A 24,984-nucleotide genomic window follows, 5' to 3' on the forward strand; every position below is an offset into this window, starting at 1 on the left:
TGGAAAGACAGTGCTATCTATGAAGAAAGGGTAATCTGGACAGCACAAGAATCTTTTCCTTCATCAAACTTCTTCAAGAAATGAAGATGTGATTTGTTATTTTTTAAATTTTTCTCTGCTTTCTCTACATTTCCAACTTCCAGCCTGAAAACCTCAGATCACTTGGCATCAGCTTTATTTGCAGGAGAATTGCAACATGGCTGTGTATATGCAACAAGTCTGAGTTTTGAATTCTGGGTTCTCATTTGTGCTCAGGTATCGATCTGGGTAGGTTTGGCCATTACCAGCTTAAAAAATCCCTGCCCTGGGAAAAGGTTAAGGGACTTGATTGAAACTCTGATTGATAAAGGAAAGACATCAAGGTGACCTTTATAATACAAGCTGAGTTTGAGGTCAGTGTCCAAGCTCAGATTGCAATAATGAAACAGGATTTGCAGGCAGCCTGATAGATTAGATTAGTGGAAACTGACTTCTGATTTTTTCCATGTTACTGTCCCAAGATCTGATGCTGTCCCTCCAATTCTGACATTTCAGGAAAGCAACATATATGCCCTTGTTCACGCCATTTTCCAGTCAAATGAGATCTGTCCTAAGCTAGTGAGGAGAAGCAGCTAACGACATTGCAGAGATCTTCCCACCGTTATGCTCCACTCCATTCTCTGTAGTACCATCCACATATATTTATCTACAAGTCAGTATTGCCAGCTCTGGGGAGGTGTAGTGGAGATCCTTTTGATGCCTTTGCTTCCTCAGCTAACTGCAAAGCATTATTTCCCTTTTCTTTCTTTCTCAGCAATCTTGCTTATTTTGCTGCTTTCCATTAGCAGTATGTTCTTGCTGTAAAACTTCAGTATAAGTTTAAAATTTAAGCTGAAAAACCATATATATAATCTTGCTTTCAAAGCTGAAGATCCTAGTAGGTTGCCTTTCCCATGTGTCTTGAATACCAACGTAGCAATCATCCAGTCTTCACACATAATTCAGTTAAAGCTGAACATGTACCTTCTCACCACCTGCAATTAATCACATCTTCTGAGGTTCCCAGCACTGCAGAATGTCTTCTTGATTCTCACCAGGGCCCTTAAGAAGAATTAACTGCATATTGTTCCCCTGATGCAAACACTGATGTTTTGCCACAGGAGAAAGCTGTAGGATTCTTTTCCCCCCCTTTTGCATGCAGTGAAGTTTGTGATGTTTTTGTGGGGTGAAAATTCACCCCAACCATCTGACTCAAAATGGCATGAGGCATTACTAAGGATGACAGAGAGATGGACAGATGTATGCTGTTTTACTACCTTGTGCTCTGCCCATGCTGGGAGTGTCAGAGACAAAAAAGTGAGATGGATTCTCATTTTTGATCATAATAAAGGCAGGACATGGGTGGATACAATAAAGAAATAGCATAAAGGAAGGAAAGGCAGTGTCTTAACAAGAGTGTGTGGTTCCTTTAAATAGTCCTGAATTCCTGGTGACAGAGAGATTTCCAAAGCCTTTTCCAAAKAGGACTTTTTCTGGTTCACCTGTCACTAATCAAAAAGCTCTGTTTCTGCCAAGGGGAGGAAGGTGGGGTTGGCAGGACAGTGCCTTCACTCAGCCCATGTCTGTGAAGTAAGTCAAATCCCTACTTGGAGCAGCTGTGGAGTCCACACATGGCACGAAAGGCAGAGACACTGCCTTTCGGATGTCCTCACCCACAGGATGGACCCAGGCTACTGGCTGGCTCTTCTCTCTTGCTTGGGGTGCTCTGCTGTTATCCTGCTCATTTGTCAGCAGCGAGGAGGGGATTCCTCACCTGAGAAGAAAGGCTGACTTCTCTGAGTGTGAAGCATCATGAAAGCCCAGTATTCATTGCGTCCTCAGCCTGTGCCTGACTCAAGTATAGGTGAACAAGTACAGGAAGCCTCAAACTACTCGCAGACTTGGACGGCTAAATGAAGACCAGCTGCTAGTCCCATCAGATTAGCTAATTCCTTTGTACAGTCCTTCCCTCTCTTTATTCTTCTCTATGTAATTTGCAGCCTAATAACAATTACCAAAATAGCCAAAACCACAGTAACTTTAGAGTCCAGCAGGCAGAGATCTCGCATTACTCCTCCTTCAGGGGTTTCCTTCAGCAGGAGAAGCTGGCAAGATGAAAAAGGGATGGGATTGCATGGACGGCGGAAGTAGGGAGAAAGCCAAGGAAACCTCAGGCAGAAACAAAGACGGAGTAAGGTCCTTTTGGGGTGTTAGGAAAACATGAGTCCGAGAGAACACCTCATCAAACCATAGATGTGAGTGCACCTCCTGTGACAGTCCTACAAGAAGGGGAATTGGAGGAGGCAGGGAGGAAGAGAAAGGAAGGGGAGAGATGGAAATTGTGCAGATTGGAGAAAGGCTTTCTAGTGAAATCATAACATGAGCCTGAGATCTGTCTTTCAGCACCTCATGTTTTTACTCCATGTGGTTTCACTTCTGGAATTTTCTTGTTCCATGAATTTGGCTGGGTTGGCCATTTGTTTAAAGACCACCAAAGGAAGTCACTGGTGAGAGAATGACTTAGCATGGAGCAAGAAGAGGACATAGGTACCCAGAAGTTCCCAGGAGCAAAAAGAGAAAACAAGCAGAAGATACAACATTCTGTCCAAACTTGTCCTTTTTTGAAGTGATTATGGTGAGCCTGGCAACAATCAGAAACATTTCCAACCCACTTGGAGTTCTAGCTGGAAAAATCAGATCAGGCCCTTTCACCAAATTTCCTCCTTTCGAGTTGGTCCAGAAATTCTGTGAYAACAGATTTTTCTTAAAATCTCTTGGCACTTCCACATCTGGAAGGAATTGTGCTTCTTCTAAAAATATTGCTTTTTTTTCAGTTTACACCCAACTTTTGGGCCAGTTCTTACCGTGTTCAGAGTGGTCTCTGCATCCTGACCACAGCTGCCCTTGAATCCAAACCATACCTTTTTCTTTAACGCCATCCTTCTTCTAATGCCCACGTGGTCCCCAGAATGTATTCAGTGTGCTTGTGAAGCTGTTATGTGAGGGACTTTTTAGCATTGATGGTGATGGCCCATTAAGATCAGCAATCATTAGAAAGGTAATAGTAGTGGAGTCAGACTAGGTGGAAGCAGTGTAAGTCTGTGGCTAGAACCCCGGAACTGTGGGTTAAGACAGAAACTGAACACCATTGAAATAGTAGTATTAAAAAGCCCTTTACCCTCAGAACTGTAAAGAAAAGTTTAACAATGTAACCTGAATGCAGTGCTGCAATATCTACATGTGTGTGCATGTGCACTGCTGCATGGCTCTGAGAGGTACCTTGATGCCGAGATTCAGTGTTTGGGATGGGGATGGCACTGTCAGTATGGCACCAGCAGAAACCAGTTGCTGAGGCTGAAGAAGGCAGTAGATACACCTTGGGACATCCAGCGCTCGGAGAGACATAGCCCACTGCTGGGGTAAGTACTATCCTGGGCACAACCATCCCGTTGCCTCTTGGCAGTGCATGGAGGGCTAGCATCGGTTGAGCTCCCAGGATGGCAGGTTTCTGTGTCTCTGTCACTCTGCTTGGGAATTGCTGTCTAAGCAAGGTTGTCGTGGAGATGAGGGAGCTTTTTAGTGCTGCTCCCAAATTAAGGAGTGGGAGAAAGACCACGTGCAGAGGTGAGGGTTGGGAGAAAGGCTCTTGTTGTGGCATGACTGTAGCCTTGCAGGGAGTTAACCCAGCCCTGAGTGACATCATCCTGCTGGGACATTGCAGGGGTGCCAAAATGCAGATGACAGCAAAGGAGAAATCTCAGGCTGAGAGCAAACTCCCCCCTGCAAAGGACCAAGCAGCTCTTTTCTGGCCTTGCAGCAGTTCAGCATGATTCATATGAGGCTGAGGAGGGTATGCCTGTGCCAGGTACTGGAGTCAGACCTCATTTTTCTGCAGGTGAAGAGGGTTGATTTCCTCAGTGGAGTTTGGACTGGGGAATTGTGAGTCTTGATGCAGCCTAAATATAGGTGCTGCCAGGCTTCTCGCCCCCAGCTAGAGCAGCCRGCCTGGTGGGCACAGACAGAGCTGTGGTGATGAACCTGCAGTCTTGGGGAGCAAGATAGCAAAGGGCCTCTGAAACCTCGGTGGCAGAAGGTAAGACTCTGCATTCCTGATGGGAGACTCTCGAAAACTGAGAGGCTGCTGCTGAGACCCGGTTGCTTCCAGCTTTATTGTGATTATCCATCTCAGCAATAGGATGCCATTAAGTGTCTGATTACTGTGTTGTTAAAGCCTTAAGCCTGAAATCTGACTACTGTGTAGTGTCCCAAGAGGCAGCCAGTCCTCCTCCATTCCTGTACTAGTAATCCCTCCCTTTCCTCAGAAAAATAAAATAATAAATAAAAAAAAGACAAGTGATATCTGTCTGCAGCAGCACTTTCCAATCAAGTGAAAACTGGCTGGAAAATCAAATCAGCCAGTAAGTTCCTGCAAAACACAGCCGTATCTCTTTAAAATCTCCCCTTTTGAAGGGCTGAACTGAGCGGCAATAGCTGCTGATGTAAAACAAACCATTATTCCTCCTATCTCCTCTCTGAGCCCCCTCCCAGCAGACGCATGAGTCTGAGGGAGGCAGATGCTCTCTGAAGACTATTTTCCTCTGTTAAATAAATTCACTTTCAAATAATGTGTAATTAAATGTGTGGTATTGAATTAATGTTTTATTCTGAGTGCTTTGGCAGCAGGGGACCTAGGGGCCTGGCTGGTGGAAAGAAAACACGTTCACCAGAAAGACTGCCTTCCCCTCTCCTATTCCCTTTTCCTCCCACCCTGCCAAGAATCCCAATCCCTATTTCCAAGAGCTGCTGGAGTGTAACGGTGAGTCAGCGAGGGCGGTGCTTTTATGGATCTCTTTTATGATACATTGTGGTGGTGCACTTGGACATGCACCCAGTGCAAAGACCTCTGCAGCCCGCTCTGTTCCCTTCTCTATGTGTCTCCTGCTGGCTTAGTCTGCCTACTGAGAGGAGTGCCAGGTGTGCAGATAATCTTAATTTACTGAAGGCATAGCCCAAGGGTCCCTTTGGGATGCAAAGTTGATGCTGGATGTCAAAGGAGATAGATTGCTGAAGCTGGAGAGGCAGGTTAGGTTTTGCAGCCTGGTGGCAGCCAGAAAGCTTATTTGAGGGGTTGCAAAAGTTGATGGAAACCTTTTTGGTTTGTTTTTCTGTCTTTTGTCTGGAATGTTAATAAGGTTTTGGTCCCATCATCAGTGCTTCATGGTCCCCTGGGGAGCCAGTGTGGGTTTAGTGGCTGTGGAGGAGCAGGACCTTACAGGAGCAGGAGTGGCCGCAAGACGAAGCTGCGTGTAGCAGAGTGAGCAGAGCGCAGTGCTAAGACTTTGCAAAGGTGGCAGGAGCAAGGGTGCAGGAGGGCTAGTGACCTTGGCAGTGTGGCTGTAGCAAGTGGCAGTGGCGGTGACGTGGGCTTGCTGCTCGGCATGCGGGAGCAGGCAGATAGTCTGTGGAGCAAGGCACAGTGATCCCTGCAGAAAGGGGGCAAGGCAGGGCCGAGGATGTCTGTCCATGCCCAATGGGTTCTATGAGAGTAGCCTGAAGCTGGGGGTTATTTCTAGGGAAGCAAAGAGGGAGCAAACAGTGGTATCTTGGCACATGCCTGGGGCACAAGCAGGCTGGGAGGAGGTGAAGGGCCATGCCTGATGCAGCCTGAGGGGGGACCCAATCTACAGCTCGTACAGCTACAGCATGCAGGTCAGGGCACAGCTAGAAACAGCTGGAAACCCTCTTACAGCTGTGTGCCAGCTGTGAACCCCAACCCCAGTGCTCCTTGGGCACAGCCACTGCAGGTAGCCTTGTAGGCATTAGATTTCCCTTTTAAAGTCTTCCATGTCTCCCCGCTAAAGGATGTTTTAACCCTTGGCAACTTAGCATAGGTCAAGTGAATCAGGTCACTGTGGGATCAGAGGGATTTACCCTCTAGGATCAAGGAAGGGTCCCATGGATACCAAGAGCTCTCTCTGGAATTATTTCAGTAAGACGCAAGCTGACTGGAGGAGGAGGCGGCTGCTGTCCTAAAGGAAAGAGCCTGCTGCTGTGCAAGACCCAGATGTACATGAAGGCTGGAGGCTTCCTTTCTTTGTTACTACAGTCACTGGCAAAAATTTGCTGGGGATGACCCGCAGGAGCCTCTCTCTTGCTGTAGTTCCTCTTTTTCCTTTGTTCTGGAATCTCCCCAGAACAGCCATGCTTCTGCAACACTCTGCAAACAGTATGCTGAGTCCAGCTGAGACTCTGCCCAGCACCCAGTAACCCTGGGACAGCTTATATTTCTCTCTTTATAAAATGATTACTAGCCATTTTGTACTCAGATTTATGGTACTGAAATGGATGAGAAGAGCTTGAAGTCATATTTTGTTTTTATAGGAGTGTCAGGTAATTTAAGCTGTGACAGTAGCTTTTGTGCAAGTGTGGGGGGGATGCCAAGCATATTCTAACATTATCATTATTTTTCAGATTTTTATAATGAAGAAAATGAAAGGTTGTTTTGGTTTGGGTTTAAACTTTGCAGTTATGTCACACTAACTTATATCACCTGCTTACAAACCAAGGTGTTGGTTTTCAGCGTGGTCTGGTGGGGGAATCTGGCAGCCTCTGGGTTTGCATTAGCTGATTTGTTGGTCTAAGTGGTGACTTCTGCTTCACCTTTCTCTCAGCTCCTCTATGCATACGCACATACACCTGCTCTCTTTACGTTCACCTTTAGATCAGAGTATGCTGTATGTGAACACCATAGTTGCGGGCTGTCACAGGGGCCCTCACTGGTGCAGTGTGGCTGATATTGGAGCTAGTACTGCAGCAGGGATGCAGCAGCTCGAGTTACTGCAACTCAGCAGGTGCTAATCTGGTCTCTCCATGCGCTAATCAGATCACTCTGTGTAGCTTGAGGGCTGGTTTGCAGAATAGCGGCTCTCCTTCAAATCGAGGCTGGCTGGAGTTAGCTGGTTAGCAAAAGGCAGCCCTTTGGGTCAGTGCTTTCTTTCCATGTGCTGTTGCAACAGCAGAGGAGTTGATGATCACCTAATTGCCAGAGGTATGCTTGGAAGTGGTGCATGTAAGGTATTTTCAAAGGATCAGAAATCTGGATTGCGAAGGCTGCTCTTCTGTTCTTTCATTTTCTTGACCCTAATTACACTGAATATTAGCTCCTGGCATGGCTCAAGGTTCCTGATTTATTTTATTTTWTTTTATTTTTAGCTGGAGATGTCCAGCTAATGCATCAAGATCAGCTAATTTTTACCAAGATCCTTTCAGCAGGGTGTAGTGCTTTAGCCTGAGGTCTGCTGGGTCAGCTAGGCAGTAAAGTGACCTTCCCATTTGGGCACTGCACTGGTATCTTGCAGCTGCTCCCAAGAAATGAAGAGAGTGATAAGAAGGTGCAAAGACCTGCAGAAATGTAACAGAGATGTTTTTAAGGTCTTTATGTAGGAGTTGTCACAGATGATTATGACTGTTTCATAATATAATATGTAGTCAGGCACCAGGGGCTCCCTGGAAGCAAGCTGCCAGCTTCTTGGTGAGGTATAAGACATGCAAAACAATCTGAAGGGAGGCTGTGAAGCCAAATGCCTTATATTGGCTTGTTGGAGGCTGAGAAGGGATGCAAAGAGAGGAGTAACACGGGTAACATCCTTTGTATTTCATGCAAGGCCAAAGGAGAGGATGCTGACATAATGAAAATGTGAGCTGGAAAGCTTAGATTGATATTTTTGCTGTGTGGACACACAGGAATGGCTATTAGACCTGTCATGCAGAATTAGCAAGATTTAAATGCATCCTGAAAAATGCAGAGAAAGGCCTGGTTTAGGTGGTCTTGTCCACAGGACCTGGAAAGAAGGGGGTGGGAAGGACCTTGTGCACCCAGGGGGTGGAGCTCAGGTGGCTCAACCAAAGGATGTGCCTGGTCCATGAAGTTCTCAAAGATTCAGATAGGCTTTACATTAAAAAAATAAATAAATAAAATCATTTGGTGGTGCTTTTGAAAGGACTCTCAGAACTGCTTGGAGTTTATAATCACAACTATTTTGAACCTGAGTCCTTGAAGGGTGCCTTGACAGAGGAACTGGCAAAGAACTGGTGTCTGGGCACAGAGCCAAGCTGCCAAAGCATGAACTGAGGGCCTTTTCCCAAAGGTTGCTCGTGTCAGAGCATGAGGGAAGCCACCAGAAGCAGAGGGAAGCCACCAGAAGCAGAGGGCTACCTACTCAGAGTCCATGTGGAGATAAGAAACAGCCTGTTTATTTCTCCATTTTTAAATTATGTGGGGCTGATTCTCTCTTTGTTTACAGCTACTTCGCAGCAGTCTGCAATTGAAATCAATATTCTCCATTGACTTTGATGGATTTGCACCAGGCGAGGAAGAAGACTCAGGCTCTGTGCAGCTAGCCAGTGCATTATCTTCTCTCGCTAAGAGACAAGTCTGAGGGAATGACTTGTCAGACCTCCAGTTGCAAGGTTTTTGATCTGGTCCTACCCGATGGGCACAGGTTACTCTAATCAGGTACATCAGGTACCTCACCAACACATTTGGTTGACATCCAAATTGCAGTCAACTGCCTGACAGGAAAGGCACTCTGTTTGGTAGTTACATGTCTTCATGACACGCATTTCAGCACAAACTGTAAGCTTTGTTTATTTGATTTTAATTGTCATGGATCAGGCAAGCCATGCAGGGTTTATTCACTAGAATTATTTTAGCAGTGAATCAGGAAAGAAGTGACTGAATCATGTTGACTAACTGAGAACTTTGTTACCGTTTTGTGGACAACTTGTGTATGAAGAAAAGAGAGACAATTCTTTGACATAAATTAGTTGTTACAGCAAATGACTCAGCCACTACTGAAGAATGTCATTGTTATTATTTATACAGTGCTGTTAATGCAAATGAGGCTTTATAAGCTTGTGAAAATCAAGGCCGTTACCACAAAGAGCCCAGGAGCAAACTCCATTCAGGATACCCTAGAAACACACATGAAAGAAGTCAGTTTTAAAACAGGAATTGAACAGTAAGAGGGACAGAAATAGGAAGTGAGGTCAAGAGAGAAGAAATGGCAAGAAGTGAAAAAGCTAGGGGACAGAGAAGGGTAGGAAAGGAACTACTCTGAGGGAAAAGGACGCGATTGTTGGTACCAACAGTACAGAACAGGGCCCAAAACATGAGGGAGAGGAGGCATGCAGGAGGAGAAAGGCCTGTGAAGGAGGAAAGGGAAGGAGGAAGAGGGGGAGGAGAAGGAGAGGAGAAGGAAAGGTATGTGTGGAGGAGGAGAAGAAACTAATAGAAATTTGTCTTTGGTCTTTTCTATGCCAGAAGAGAAAGCTGCTAATCTAGAGGATGGCAAAAGTAAGAGGAAAGATTTCTATAGGTTTGTTCTGTTTCCCTGATAAGTTACCTGTTGTTTGTGAAATAAGAGTCCAAGGACAGGAAACCCACTGGAAATGCAGCCACCAAATAGACCACTCACTGTTCATGGGTCTGAAAGAAGGAAGTATGAGGAAGCAACTTCAGATCTAGTTCTAGCTGGTATAAATGGTCCATCTTTAAGAGGTTCTGCATGTTGCTGTAGCTTAAGTATTAGTGCTGCTCATGGTTTACTCTGCTTGGAGTTTGATTTGTCCATCTACCTCCCACTGTAGTCATCTGTGTCACCCTGGTGTCCAGGTATATCTGCATCCAGGTTTCCAGCCTACCATCAAACCAGGGTTTTAAGGATGCTGGCTGTGACAGGAATCTCAAATGCAGAATCTGCAGGATCACTGAACCCTTCCTTTCCTCTTCTAACTCTCAGGACTGGTTTAGAACTGGAAAACTAGACACATGAAATAGGCCCCATGCAAGTTGCCAATTTGTGTTCGTGTGATTGAAATGTTGTCATTATTAGAAAAAAGGGATCTTTCACCCCACACTGCCTCAGGTACCAGCTCTATATATTCCACCTTGAATTTGGAAGTTGAGTTGGAGTCTTTCTGTCTTGGCCTTGTCACCAGCAAGTGCGACTCTGTAATAGGAGTGTAAAAGATGGGTGAAGAGTCATTGAATCTGTCACTGCCATTTAAATGAAAAGTCCTCCTGGCTTTTCAAGGCTCTGTCACAGGGGTCAATGCAGAAGTGACCCACCAGGACATGGTAGATTGATGTATGAGAAAAGCAGAATTAATCCTGTTGCCTTTTCCTCTCCCCTCTATCCTGATAGCTGTGCTGGGTCTACAAGGTTAGCAAACTAACTGTGTTTGAGTAAGAAGAGGAGCAGATGTGACTAAGAGACACATGGGAATAGAAACAGGGAGGGAGAAGTTGCTGTTTTTAGACAGCCACTTTTCTGACTGAATGCACATTAAGCGCAGATCAAGTCAGCCATCTTCCCAAAGGTTCAGAGGAGGTTAGGTAAGATCCCATCACAGATCTGGAGCCCCAGCCCTTCTGCCTTGAGTCTTCCAGGGAAAAGAAAAGCTCTCTGCTCTGGAGGTGGTTTGTAAAGGTGAGTGTGGAGTSTCAAACTTACCGTCTTTCTAACACTCTTTACTTTATTGAACTGAAGCCGTAAGGCATTTCCAGCCAGTGGTAGTTTGGGTGTTTTATCATGTGGTTCATGTGTTATTCAGAACAAGAACGGGGCAAGGGTTTCAAACATGATCTCTGGGCATTAAGTCTTGATGGAGAAGAAACAAGGGTGGAGAATCTAGCTAACTTTCCTTCATTTGTATTGCATAGCATCATAGTGATTCTGAAACAAGGATTGTAAGATGTTTCATTTAAAACAGCAATTACTTCAGTGTTCTGCATTCACATCCTTCCTGTAGATACAGCATGGCCCTGAATGAATTTCCATCATGCTGTCAAGTCTGGTTACTTTCCTGTTGGGTCTTGCTGTGTTTTCTGCCTAGATTCTTCTTTTGAATTGTCTTGTTGGCTTTCTTTTATAAGTTAATGGTACAAGGAGGAGGAAAAGAAAAAAAAAAAAATAGGGAAAGAAAGAGAGAGTGGTACTTATGGGAGGACAGTTTGCATACACCTTGTCAGCAGGGCTGACCGCAACGCTGCCGAGACAGATTAGCACACCGAAGTCTGCCTAAAACAAATAAACACCAGCTGTTTATCAGACAGGACTCAGCTTTCTCTAGGAGGAGGTAAACAGATTTATGCAGATGAACCTCCCAGGTGCCCTTGCAGTCCAGCGTCTTTTGTGGCTACTTGGCCTTCCATATGAGTTACAGTCAGGACAGACAAGCAAAGAATAGATGCAAGGTTAGCACAATAACACAGTCATTCGCACAGTGCCAGGGCGGTTTGTCATTGCTTTATGTGTAAGGCCCATATTTAATAGTAATATAGGATTAATCTTAGTGCTGATCCCACTGTGAATGGAAGAATTTGATGTAAACATCAGTATTTTAAGCCTATAGCATGTGAAAAAGCAATTTATTATAACTCACTTATTATTCCATTTGTGCCTAAAATACTACAAAGCAAAATTTATGGCCATTCTATTTTTAGAGAAATTGTGATCAGCAAAAGTGCTTTCCTGACTCTCCGTTAAGATTGTCCAGTTGCTGTCAAACTGCTTAACTTCATGAACTTATTTTTCTTTATAACTATCCAAGTTTATTTTAAATCCCACAGTGCTACATGAGTCCACTACCTCAAAAGGATTGCTTCTTCCTCTGTTCAACTCCCACTAGTACAATATCTCCTTAAATTCTTCATATACATTTTCTCTGAAGCTTCCCAGGTGACCCTAGCAACTTGCTGCAAAATCTGGGTCTCAGAGGCAGATGGTATTTTTTTTTTAATAGTGTAGACATAATATTGGGACCTCCTCAACATGAAGGTACACAATTGGGACCCCAACTTTCAGAAATGTCTGATCATTTATTAAGATGTTGTTGGGAGGGAGTTAGGGAAGGAGCTGAAAATCTCGGGCAAGACCCCAGGCAGTTCAGAAAAAGAGGTTTGCTTCATTTCTCACGATGTTATGACTTACTCATCTGAAATGTAAATAATCTCAAACACTAGCATTGGTTATTTTGAGACAGTTTCTTTTTTAACTTTATCTAAAACTGAATGGGGCAATAGGATCTCAGTGCTACGTTTCTGTTGGGATTCTGAGTTTTTTAAGGGATCCTTGGGCTGCTCATAATACAAGATCATTTCCCAGCAGTTTTCTTGACTGTTGCTAATCAGCAGACCAAGAATTCAAATACAGAGTTTGTTAATACAGCAAATCCTAGATACTACACTGATGAGTGCTATAAAAATGCTTGCCAAGAGAAAGAGGAAAAAAACCCTTTTCTTTACTATTAAGTAAATTGGTGCAATTTGAGCTCTTCTTGGATTAGGACTTTCCTCACCCAAGTGCATCACTTAACATTTCAACACATGATATTTCAGATTTCTCAAGGTACTACTTAAGCACTCAACTAAACCAGGTGGGGAAGGCAAAGTCCACAGGTGATTTGTTCTCCCTGACTGTCATTGTAGATTTAAAACCAAAGTCATTTTGGATATGCCCACCATCATGTGCCTTAATGTTACTAATATTATTAATATTGGCAACTAACAGTTTTCAGCCTATTGAACAATTAATGAAAAGGTCAATGGGAATTCTCTATAGAGGCATCATTCATTACAAGGCCCATTGCTTATGCAATCTTGCAGCATCCATCTTCCCAAACAAGCAGAAGGGCTGGAGATAGCAGCTTCTAAACCTGCCTGTGAGCTTCTAATTAGAAAGTTTAATTGTATGAAAGCCATTAGGATGTTACTCTTCCAATCCACTGGCATTTTGATGAGTTGAGTGGTACCTACATTGTTGTAAAGCATTTGCTCTCTCGGGCTGATGTGGATGCCACCTGAGTCAAGCCTGGGTGATAGGAGCTGGTTGCAGGTTGTAATCACCATTAGTGATGCTTCTCTGCAGCCAGTCTGAAGCCCTGTGTCAATCGGCCCCCGCCTCCTGCATCCGCAGCACCCCAAGGAAAATGCATCTGAATGGAGGTGTGCAAACCTGTACGGCTCCTGTGGCACATAGAAGAGTTGGAAAAGATTCAAAAGCAGCCCAGTTTGTGAGTAAGAAAATGGAGGGCCAATTTACAGATGCCTCAAGGTGGGAATGAGAAGAGTCTAATGCCTCTGCTCGTGGAGACCTCTAACGGACCAGTTTTTGCTTATCGGGCCCTACAGAGGAGTGCTTAGCTCACACTGCCCTGCTGCAACCGTCAGCCTGAAGCTGGGGGTAGTCTGTACTACTACAGTCCACAAGGGAGGCAGTTGGCTCCTGTGAAGGAACAGTTTTTAGAGATGAAATTTGGGGTACCACATCTCCAGACACTGCTATGGTGGCTGTACACCTTTACCTGCCTCTGTAGCTGCTTCCAGGCATGAAGAAATGCCTGTTCGTGTTGCCAGAGGAGCTGTGTGTCAGCTGTGATGTTGGAAAGGTGCTTAGAGCTTTGGCAAGAAGTAGCTGTGCCCTAGTGTTGTCCCCAAGAGAGCACTGAGACCTTCCAACCTCTCCCTGTGGTCAGTGGCATTTAATCCATGCCCCTGCATTTGTGGAAATCCTGGTATTCACTTATCTACCCTTGCAGCTGCCTAATACCTGGGTAGATCTAGCTATTATAAATGACAACTTAGCTGATACGTAAACATCTGGAGCAGACCAACCTTCATAGACCTCTGTATCTTTGTTAAATTAATAGCTATTTCTCTTTTGATTCTTCTTGAAACCTCAGCTGCTGTTCTCTGTCAGTCCTCACCATCCTAAACATCAGTGGAAAGGATCATTGAAACTAATGGGATGAGTTTGTCCATTGTGCCAGTGACTCTATCCTGGGATGATGTTTTTTCTAGAGGAAACATTTGCACAAGAGATGGCTGCAGGGCCGAGGTCTTGTTGTATGGCTGTGCTCAGCACTTCCAACCAGCTTCCGCTAGTGCCCTGAGCTGCAGCTGGGTCAGTGGTTCTCCTCCTGAGACAACCCTCCTGGTTCTGACTTGCCAGGGCTCAGCCTCAGAAATCTGCCTGAATTTGGGTTTAAACTGATCCCAGCCAAAATGCAAAATTCAACAGGACCTTCTCGTGTCACCTGGCCTGGCACTAAGAGTATGTGACCTTTGCAATGACCTTTAGGAGATGAATTATTTCCAGAATCATTCCAAAGAGATTCAGGTCTTCAGGGCAGATTTTTCCCCAAAGGTTCCTCTCCCTGAGGACAAGCTTGCTGTAAGTTTGTAGTGAAAACCTGATAAATCTCAAGTACTTTCCTCACAGCTGTTTTGCATAAGACTAGTTCCATCCCAGAGATGGCTGCGCTCCGTGGGTGGGTAAAAAGATCCCTGTAGATATTTTTGCAAGGCAATTTCAGATCCTTTGCAGCTTGCTAGAAAATTGAATTAGTTGTTTTCCATTCCCTGAATTAACCCTGATTCATTCTTCCCTCAACCCTCTCCTTCTTCCTCCCCTCCCTCCAACAGATGTCCAGCATATTAAGAGGAGAGACATCGTTTTGAAGAGGGAGCTGGGAGAAGGTGCCTTTGGGAAGGTGTTCTTGGCCGAGTGTTACAACCTCAGCCCCACCAACGACAAAATGCTGGTGGCAGTAAAGGTAAATCTCAAGGGCAAATGGAAGAGAGTACAGCAGGGGCTGGACTGCAAAGCAAGGCTGCACAAACCTGTGTGGGAAAGGGAGGCAGGGGAGGGCTGGGGGCCGGGGTAGAGATTTAGCTGATGCTGGAGATTGTGGTAAATCCACTTAGTCACACAAACTTTCAGTGTTTCGCTTCAAGGTCGTCTATTCTCGCCAATGCCAAAGCCTCTCTTCCTGCCGCTGCGGCCAGGAGACAGGGAGGAAAAGCTGACCTGGAAGTTTTAAGCTACCGTGCAGCTGCAGAAGTGAAGCATGGAATTCACCTTCCCTCTGCAAGGACCTGGGGCCCTTCCCTTTGGGGTTTTTATCTCTTTGTAGAATATGTAGAAGCTGAAATAAAAAGGCCTCAGCAAAAATAAGTGCTTAAAAGCTAGATGCCACAAACCAGTTTTCTGGGATCAATTTGCTGGAACAGCTTTGCTGCAAGATGGATAAAGTAACCCCTTCCAGCTTGGCTCGGCTCAGCTCAGCTCCCATTGGCATGACCACTGATCGCTCCCATCTTGGTGATTTTGAGCCAACACAGGTTCAACTTGGAGCCTGCTGTGCTCCTTGCATCTTTGCAAGGGTCCTTGTGTGAGTCGTGACACATCAACATGGTTCTGGGTGGAGGGTACCACTTAGTGCAGAAGTGTGCTCTGCTGTCAAGTGGCACCAATTGGCAGATACTCATAATCTAATCCCCTGCAGTCAGTTGCTGCCTCCTAACTCTTTGGGAGATCTGCATTTGAACCGATGATCTGTAGGGGAAAGGTTCCAGCACTCTCTCCAGGATGCTGAGGGAACCAGTTACTTCAGAGTCGTTTCAATCATCAGCAGTTCGAGCCTTTTTTTAGCTCATCTGTCCCCTTATGCTCTGGCCATGAACTGCAAGATGGCCAAGGTAACACAGCTACACATATGATTAATTTGCCTGATTATATGGCTGCTGCCTGCCTATCACTGTCAGCCATCCCTTGTGCTATCCTATCTCTGAGGTCTCTCCTAAGCTTCATTTGCATGTAGGCAGAAACAGCATCCGAACTCGTTTCTGTTAATTGCTACTATGAGCTTACATCTCCAGAGTGCCTTTCATCCTGCAAGATCATACAGATCCCACTTTGGAGCAGGGCCTTGAAATCTGGCTTTCTTCCAGCTCCGGAAAAAAAAAAATCCTTCTAATTTGGGCAACAGTATAAGTCTTGGGGCGGGGGGTGGGGGGGGAAAGCTTTACATATTAAGTTGAGATTTGCCTGCATTTCCTGAAGATCTCATGTTTCCAACTGCGGCTGAGAACTACCTCCCCAGTCATTACAGCTCTGGGTAGCAGTAAGATGTGCTGGTTAGGAGTAGCAGAGTCCAGAGCAGAGACTTTGACCCTCCTGTGCTCTCAAAGACTTCCTCCCAGGGCCGGGACCAGGGCAAAGAAAGTGGCTGTGTTACTTGTTCAGCTAAACAGACAGAGATTTGCAATGGCTCTAAAGATTGCAGCCCCGCAGATGAGCTGAGTCCTGATGTGATGGCATGGACAAGCTTCCTGTTTTATTCAACATCCTAGGAAATGCGCAAGAACGGTATTCATCAAAGAGTGTTGAGGTCACAGAGTCAAGTGTTTGAGTGCTGGAGGGATTGGTATTCAGGGTATGTTCTCTGAACATATATTTTTCATTGCTTTGTGGGCTGCTCCACTGTGATGATCGCTCTTGTGTCTGAGTGCTCCCTAGATGTGAGTGTGTTTATTTTCACAACCTCCTAGTGAGGTGCTGGGGTTGTATGAGCCCCTTTTTGCAGAGGGCAGATGGAGGCTCAGGGAAATTGAGCTGAAAGGATCCACTAATCTGGAGTGCACAGCTACTGACCTGCCTTTCCAGAGCCTCATACAGCACATACCAAATTTCTTTTGACCACAGTTGTCACAGTAAATGCTCAGCACTTCTGCAAAGCTGAGCRCAGATGCCAGGCAAGTGAGGAACTCCCTGTTACTGATCAGAAGAACTGACAATTAGTGGCAGCGGCTGCAACCTGCAGATATTCAGTGACTTGCCTGATGTCAGCTGGGAACCATGTGATGGAGGCACAAATACAGTCCACCCAAAACCTTCCTAGGGGAGGCATTTCAGTGGTTTCAATGGGACATCCCTTCTCTTCCTCTGATCCTGGTTTTCTTTCTCTGTTCCACCACTTCCAACTCTTGTGTTTCCCTTCCTTTTAAAGGCTTGGCTGTGCAACCTTAGTAATGTTTTTTAATATCCTTTTTTTGCATTATATTTACAAAGTTATAGTGCTAACACCTTGTAGAAAAGACAGTGTATGAAGGAAATCTAAACTCACTGCAACGTGAAATATTACGTACAACTATAGGAAAAGGTGAAAARAAGAGTGATGGGGGAACTGTTTTCCTGGGGGGAAAAGGGGTAGCATCAACATTATGAAGATATTAAATGACTAAAAGTAATTGGTTGCCTGCGATAAGGATGGATGCTTTGCCATCTGTACAGTGTAACTATCATCCATCTAAATATTTCTAGTCAAGCTATCCCAGAGGACGTAGAATTAAAATAAAATTATGCCATGTGTCTCTCAGGTTGGGAGCAGAAGAAGGAGAAGAGGGAATGTCCTAAGGTTTGGGTAAAAACCTCTCAGGACATCTGCTCTGAGGGGAAAAGCAGCTAGTGTGGAGGGCTGGCTACTTCACTCTGTCCAGCCCTGAACGCAGCAGAACCTTAGACTATGCAGAAGTACATTAGTCATGTGCTTGAGCCCTCTCCTCCCAATGCAACTTTTTGATGCTTAACATCCCTTTCTGTACATAAATTAGAGCCAGCTCCTGCTGACACTACCTCTCCTATCACCACCAGGAGATTCAAGGCTTGAGAAAAAGGTGAATTTGTGAATAAATGGAAGAGCTGCCTAGCATCCCCCCATATTGAGGGATAAATAGAATGCACAAAGCAAAGAGTTGGGCTGAATTTGGAGGTAAATGGAATGAAGTTATCTTGACTCCTTTCTGACCATCATTGGGTGCACAGTTGAAGCCAGCACTGGTACAGAGCAGTCCTGGCCACACAGACCACAGCACATGCCAAGGGGCAATGGAGGATGGAGGGAATACAACGGAAACTAGATGACTCAAAACCAGAATAACCTCTTCCTTTCCTTAAGCATTTGTGAAGACCATGCTGATTCTCATGGCTGTCCCACCTTGTCAAATGTTTAGGACTTCAACTTTTTTATTAAGTGCTCATAGGAGAGCCCTCCCTTGGTATCCTGCGATGACAACACACTGTTTTCAAACTCTCTCTCCTATGCAACTGCACAATAATGCATAAAGAAGCCAGCATGCCCCCTGGGTAGCCCTGCCCACTCGCCAGGGGCACCCAAAGCAATGTCTTCACAGCTGCCCTGCAATACCAGGCCTGTGCACCCAGCTCAGAGCCTGCAAGCTACCCTACAATGGCAAACTGGTGTGCTCGAATGTGGAAGATGAGATATTCTCAATAAGGATACTGATTTCAGATTCAATCTGTCAGGGAAGCTGTTATAAACAGCATGGAATAAAAACATGATTTTAAAAATTATGAGAAAAGACTTGACAGAGTCCTTCTTCAGAGGCAGTTTGAAAAATCCGCACAATAACTGCACAGCCAGGCAAATCCATCTTCTGAATAAAGGCAGTATAGTCAGCTATTTCAAAATGAAAGACAGATAGCAAGGACTGACTGGCTCAGGAATTTAATAATAATGAGATATGAAGCCATTCACCCCTAGGTCACCAGTACAAATCCTATCCAAGCTGGGAATAATTGGAAGCTATTACCCTCGGAGGAATGTTTGCTGCTGCCTGGGAAATGAGTTGGGAAACCTGCTGTGCCTGCTGGGCTGGTAACTACATGTAGGAAACGCTGAGGTGGTACCACCAGTGCCTGCTGCCAGCCCTCCCGGTGACACTGGGCTGGCGGCAGTGGTTTATCTCCTCCTCCTTCCCCATCAGCTCCTCTGTAATGTCCTGAGACTCACAGCAAAAGCCCTGATRAGCGAAAGCCTCTTGGTGGCCACCTCTTGGGGCAGTGTCTCAGCAGTGTTTGGCACGGTTGTGTGAGGGGGCACTTCTGAGCTGACTGAAAGCACTCAGCTTTGCTATGGTGCAGAGCCTGGGCTAGCAGCCTGTCTCCCAGCACTGCTCTCAGCTTTCTCCGTGCTTTGAGCCTGCTTGTAGCAGAACATGTCAAGGTCAGGAGATGGAGCGATCTAGCCTTGTTCATTCTGGCTTTGCTACCATCTGAGCCGTCCTCTATGTGTCTGTGCCCCTTCTTTCAGGCGCTGAAAGACCCCACCTTAGCAGCCCGGAAGGACTTCCAGAGGGAGGCAGAGCTGCTCACCAACCTGCAGCATGAGCACATTGTCAAGTTTTATGGCGTCTGCGGTGATGGCGACCCTCTCATCATGGTCTTTGAATACATGAAGCATGGGGACCTGAATAAATTCCTGAGGTAAGTGTGAGAGAAGGTGTGGGAGACGCGATATAGCTATCTCTGCAACCCTGATGTGGTTTGTTGTAAATCTGTGATGCTCCTGGGACACTGCTGCTTCTTGGATGCTGGTGGGCTGGGTAATGAGAGCTGGTTGTTCCAAAGGCAGCTTGCAGAAGATGATGGTCCTCACCATCAAGTCTTTTGGAGAGACAGGCAGAGAGGAACCTCATGAAGTTCAATGTGTATAGTGCAGAGTCCTGCACCTAAGGAGGAATAACCCCATGCAACATGGGGTGGGGGCTGACCTGCTGCAAAGCAGCTCTGCAGAGAAGGTCCTGGGAGTCCTGGTGGACAACAAATTGACAATGAGCCAGCAACATGATCTTCTGGCCAAGAAGGCCAATGGTGTCCTGGGCTGCATTAGGCAGAGTGTTGCCAGCAGGTCGAGGAAGGTGATCCTTCCCCTCTACTCTACCCTGGTGAGGCCACATCTGGAGTACTGTGTCCAGTTCTGGACTCCCCAGTATAAGAGAGGCATGGAGCTACTGGAATGAGTCCAGCAAAGGGCTCCTAGGATGATTAAGGGACTGGAGCATCTCTCATGAGGAAAGACTGAGACAGCTGGGACAGTTTAGCCAGGAGAAGAGAGGCCTGAAGGGGGAATCTTGTCAATGTGTATAAATATCTGAAGGAAGGGTATAAAGAGGACGGGCCCAGACTCTTTTCAGTGGTGCCCAGAGATAGGAAGAGAGGCAACGGGCACACACTGAAACACAGAAAGTTCTGTCTGAACATAAGGAAAATCTTTTTTACTGTGAGGGTGACTGAGCATGGGAACAGGTTGCCCAGAGTTTGTGGAGTCTATATCCTTGGAGATATTCAAAAGCCATCTGGACAAGGTCCTGGGCAACATGCTCTATGTGACCCTGTTTGAGCAAGGGAGCTGGACTAGATGATCTTTAAAGGTTCCTTCCAACCTCAACCATTCTGTGACAAGATTTGACACTTAGTCCTTTCCCCCACATTTCTTCTTAGGCAGTCCCAGCAGTCATCCTAGTGAGCCGTGAGAAACAGACTTGTCTTTTCCCACCCCAGCAAGTTTGAAACAGCAGGAAGCGTGGCTGCTATCTGTATCCATATCCGGTGGGGGTAGAAAGACAATAAACCCATGCCCTACCTGCTTCTGAAGGAAGAAGGTCACTAGCCATCAGTCCTCATCTCACTCAGCTCCTGGTTCAGTAGCACCAGAGGCAAAATACTCCCTAGAGAAACTTTCTGTGGTCCTTGATCTGACTGATATCCTGGATGTTTAATGATATCTAGTTCTCATATTCAGAAAAGAGTTGCGAAATTTTGGAGGGGCCTCCTGGGTCCATCACTGGGCCTTTGTTCCCTGAGCCTTTTTGGACAGAGATCCTGACCGAGGTACAAAATATCCTAATCCACAGCACCAAGCTACTCAGGAAGTTAGGTMTGACAAAGTGCTGTAATTGCCTTCCCTGCCTTTAAGAGATGCAAATTGTCAGATCCTCCCCATCACCCTGTAACCGTTTTGTAAACATAAGGCCAATCATTTTTGCACCCTGAATCCGCCAGCAGTGAGGGGCAGGGACAACTGTGGGAGGATGTTTGTTCTCTGGAGGATGATCTGTTCTCCTGTAATACAGAWATTATGCTCTGAGACCTGCATGCAAGCGGAGTTGTACTTACCTCTTGAAATAATTAGTAGTTTTATTTCCCAGTATTTAGAAAATTGGGCCCTTGATATTTTCCTGTTTTGACTGCTAAGTGTGAACATGATTGCGTTAGGAACAAGAAGCTTGAACATAAGCAGTCCAGATCCGGGGCTGAGATACACTCTCTGATTATTATTTCACCATCACAGTCAATTTCTGACAAGGAAGAAAAAACACATTCCCAGAGGTTTTCATTTTCAGTCAGTCACCTATACCATAAAAGCAATGGGAAAGGGATCCCAGAAGCTTGTTCTTCCTCTGCCAAGCAGTGCCAAACTGTCTGCAGCTCCCATGGAGCGCTCACAGGGCAGTGGCTGAGCTGGAAACATCTCCACATTGGTTTTCCCCCCTCATTTTGGCATGGCTGTGTATAGATTGAATATGATTTCCTAGTTCAGTCCCTCTCTCATGCTCTGGATAGATGAGATCATTGACGAGCTAGGAAGAGTGAAGGCTGTCACTGTACTAGCCCTGCAGAGCTCCTTCTCAGAGTCACGTTCAAAGGAGAATAGCCTTGGTTACCCTGCGTCTCCCTGTTCTGTTACCCTATCTTGCAAGGGGCCCAGCAACGTTCTAGCAGCAACTGACTGAGCTCTGCCTACCAGCATGTAGCTTTGTATTTAGCTAAAACCGTGTTTTTGCTCAGATTGGAGTTGCAGTATTAAGGACAATGTTTCAGCCTCGTAACTGAAGGAAAACAGTCAAAAGAAGAGCATGGGAGACTGCATTCTTGAAGTTCTTCACAAGGAAGAGCAGAAAATTGAACCATCTTTTTTCCTGGCAGAAGTAGTAGCTTTATTCTCCTTAGAGTAGATAGATATTGCAGGTGAAGCATAGTCTTCCTTCACTGCTCTAATTGACCTCCCCAAAAGAATAGTCCAAAACAGGCTCTCTAACTGTCTCAGTGGGATATCTTGTGCCCACTGTCAACATCTAATGTAATTGCTTCACACAGATACGGCTCTTAAGACTGCTACTGTGGTGGAGCCATGCACCCCCCACACTTCCACACCACAGCCTTGCCCTGAGACATAGCCATGTCTCAGAGAGAAACATTGGTGTCCTGGGAGGCCAGGACCAGTCCCGGTGACACTCGAGAGGAAGGCTCTTCTTATTATTATCTTTGGCCATCATGAAGGAAGACAAACTTTCCAGAAGCGTGGTCGCTGAGATTACAACCTCAAATCTTTCAGCTGCATTTAACTGCCAGCTTTTCCCCTTTATGCAGCTATGCAGCAAGTAGCCACAAGCTCCCATCTCTGCATGTTGATATGTGATAGGCAGTGAAATCCATTCATCTTCCAAAGGAAGCTGGCTTTTGGGACAAGGGAGCTTATACCCAACAAACGGGGACTCAAAATGCTAAAGGAGAGAGAGTCTTAGGCTTTGTTTGTCAACTCAGCTCTCTGCTACCCTCACAGCAGAGCTGGTCAGAAACTCTGGGGAACAGAAATTGCAGGGAGGTCAGAGAGGGTCAGCTATGTGGTAGGAGTTTCTGGCATCCCTTGGTGGGTAACTGTTCTTGCAGCACAATTCATCCAGCCCACAGCTRCAGATGGTTTGCTCCCAGGCACCGGAGGCAAGGGTGCTGGGAGTCTGTCAGACAGTCAAATGAGCTTGTCCAAGCTTAACGGCACCTCTCATTGTAAATTGGAAAAGCAGTAAATTGGAATATGCTCACTTTAGACCCAGCTTCCTAGAGAAAAGCACCATAAATAAATTCCCCTAGGTGTTGTTATGCCTTCTTTGGCTTCCCAGAGAAAACACTGGCCTGTAAAGGTAACTACAGTGACATGGGAAGATACTATGATCAGCGCCTACCAGCTGGGCTAGAGATGGCACGTGTTGAGATGGGCTCTGCAGACCTCCCAGCACTCCTGTCTGTAAGACCATCGCTGGTGGTGCAACAGTGTAGCCTGCTATCAGCACTGAGAGGGCATGTACAGCTGCAGTGACCTGGCTGGTAGGCGAGGGRGAGTGAAATGACAACTTATTCTGAAAGATCCTGCCATGAAGAAGCACAGACATCGCTCTCTGGGGAACACAGCATCCCTAGAGCTGGTGTATGCAGGGCCTGGAGGCTGTTCTGACAGCTCCCTGAGCACACAGACCACTGCTCCGGAGGTCTGTAGTGCTCAGGTGACCTCCTTCCCTCTCCGCTTACCAAATATCGCTATCGCTTCCTCCCTTTCCTTCTATCACTGTTTTTTGAGCTGTTGTTTTCTGTTGCAGCAGCACCGACTTTGAATTAGAGATATTTGCACTTTGCCATTATAAACCCTCTTTGCAGTCTATAATAAACTTGTCCTCATTTGCTGTTAACTCAAAAAGGGAAAAGGTTTTGTTTGACAAGTTGCATAATTCTGAGGTTTTTGTTTCAGTCCTTCCAGTGGAGCTCTGCTTTCAGCAGCCCTACAGTTGCACTGTCTTGGGACAGAAGGAGGAATTTCAGCAGAGAGAGCATGCAGTCTGAGGGGTGATCTTCTAACCCATGTCAACAAAAGCTTCCATCACTCTATAAAAGAAAAAGTTATTTGACAGACATCCATCCAATCTTGCTGTCTTTCTATAAAGGTGAATTAGCCAGTTTGCTCCAAGAAGAGATGGCCAGACCTCTCTCATATTCTCTGCAACCTTCTTGACGCAACTAAATGCACTAGTATCTCTCGTCAATCTCATGAACATGCTGTATTTCTTTCTTCTGGACCATACCCATGTGGGATGGAGAAGGGAACGGAGGGAGGAAGATATATAATATAGGACATATATGTACAAAGAACCAACGAAATAAAAGTATTGGGTGACCATTTCTTAAACTTAACCTATTCCCTTCAGACAGAGATTTATTTGGTGGCAATTATTGTATTTGAAATAGGTGGCAGTAACAAGTTAGTAATATGTCCTTCACTTCCTAGGAATACTTACCCTTGATGACAACAAGTATCAGCTGCAGCTAAGCAGGGTGTATTTGCAAAGCATGACCAGTACAAACTGTCCTGCTTTGCTGTTTTTAGCTAATTTGTTCAGTCCTGGCTCAGTTGCACCTGCTGTCAATATCTTTTGTCACCAACAGGTAATTTCCTGGGGTAAATCACACTGTGGGCTGTTTAAATAAGACATCAAGCAGTCATCTTTGCATACGCTCTTCTGCAGCTCCTCCTTGCACGTAGCAGTTCTTCCAATGTGCTGTCTTCACCCACGATCCCCACCCGTCTCAGGAGATTCCCTTGGCATCCCCAGCCCTGCAGGCTCTGCAGGTTTCTCCCCACTAGTTCATCCCACACTCACTGCAGCATCACTCACTTGTGGCTCCTAAAACATGCCTGGCTCCTCAGCACTCATTTCTGGAGTTTGTCTCATCTTTCAGCTGTCCTCCTGTTATGAGGAGGGGAGCTTCAAAACCATATTCCCCATGGTAGGGCAGCAGGAGGTGATTGAAGGCAGGGGTATATGAAAAACTGTATCAGCTGAACCCCAAACGCCTGGATGCTAATCCCTTTGCATGCCCTCAAGCCCAACAGAGTAATTAAGGAACAGAGACAAAGGAAAAAAAACAGTTTTGATCTTGTTATGGGTTGTTTAGTCCCATGTCAGGAAGGAGGTAAAGCACTGTACGTGCAATTTTAATTTGCAAGCTCTCCACGGGGTTACTGCTGATGACGGGGGTAAAATGCCAAGAATCATTTCAAAGAGAACAGTTTGAAAGCCTCAGCCATGCTGTATCTTAGTCACAAGGAGGAAGGTCACAGCAAATCTCTTGGATTTCCCTAAGTATGAGGGCTTTTGTTATTCCACCTTCACACAGGCTACCGCAGGGTGAGGTCCGCCAGGGGAAGGGACATCACAGAGGGAGCACGGCAAAGGCAGGCTTGGTACACAGTGCGGGAGGGGATTAAAAGGGGGGCAGTACAGGAATGAGGCTGACCTTAAGTCCTGCATTTACAATACACTTGGTTCAGCAAAATATTTTCCTTTATTGCCCAGGATGTTCTCTGCGTTTGTTGACATCCAGGTCTAACCTCTGCAGGCCTCTGCTCCTGCCTTCACACTTTACAGTAGCTGCACTACCTCTGGGATAGCTTAGGATATAAAATGTATTTTCCAGAGGCAAAGCTGCCATT

The 24,984-nt window shown here is 45.8% G+C and overlaps 1 protein-coding gene across 5 annotated transcripts in view; it reads left to right on the forward strand.

Moving 5' to 3' along the window:
- NTRK3 (neurotrophic receptor tyrosine kinase 3) overlaps window positions 1-24,984 on the forward strand; it is a 239,082-nt gene that overhangs the window by 179,548 nt on the left and 34,550 nt on the right. For all 5 annotated transcript variants that reach the window (XM_026074065.1, XM_026074089.1, XM_026074100.1 and 2 more), the window contains 2 exons: window positions 14,504-14,634; window positions 18,973-19,145. In XM_026074065.1, coding sequence (XP_025929850.1) covers window positions 14,504-14,634; window positions 18,973-19,145 — 304 coding nt within the window. The remainder of the gene's footprint in view (window positions 1-14,503; window positions 14,635-18,972; window positions 19,146-24,984) is intronic.

The sequence above is a fragment of the Apteryx rowi genome, unplaced genomic scaffold (assembly GCF_003343035.1).
Source record: "Apteryx rowi isolate R43461 unplaced genomic scaffold, aptRow1 scaffold_11, whole genome shotgun sequence".
NCBI classification, from domain to species: domain Eukaryota; kingdom Metazoa; phylum Chordata; class Aves; order Apterygiformes; family Apterygidae; genus Apteryx; species Apteryx rowi.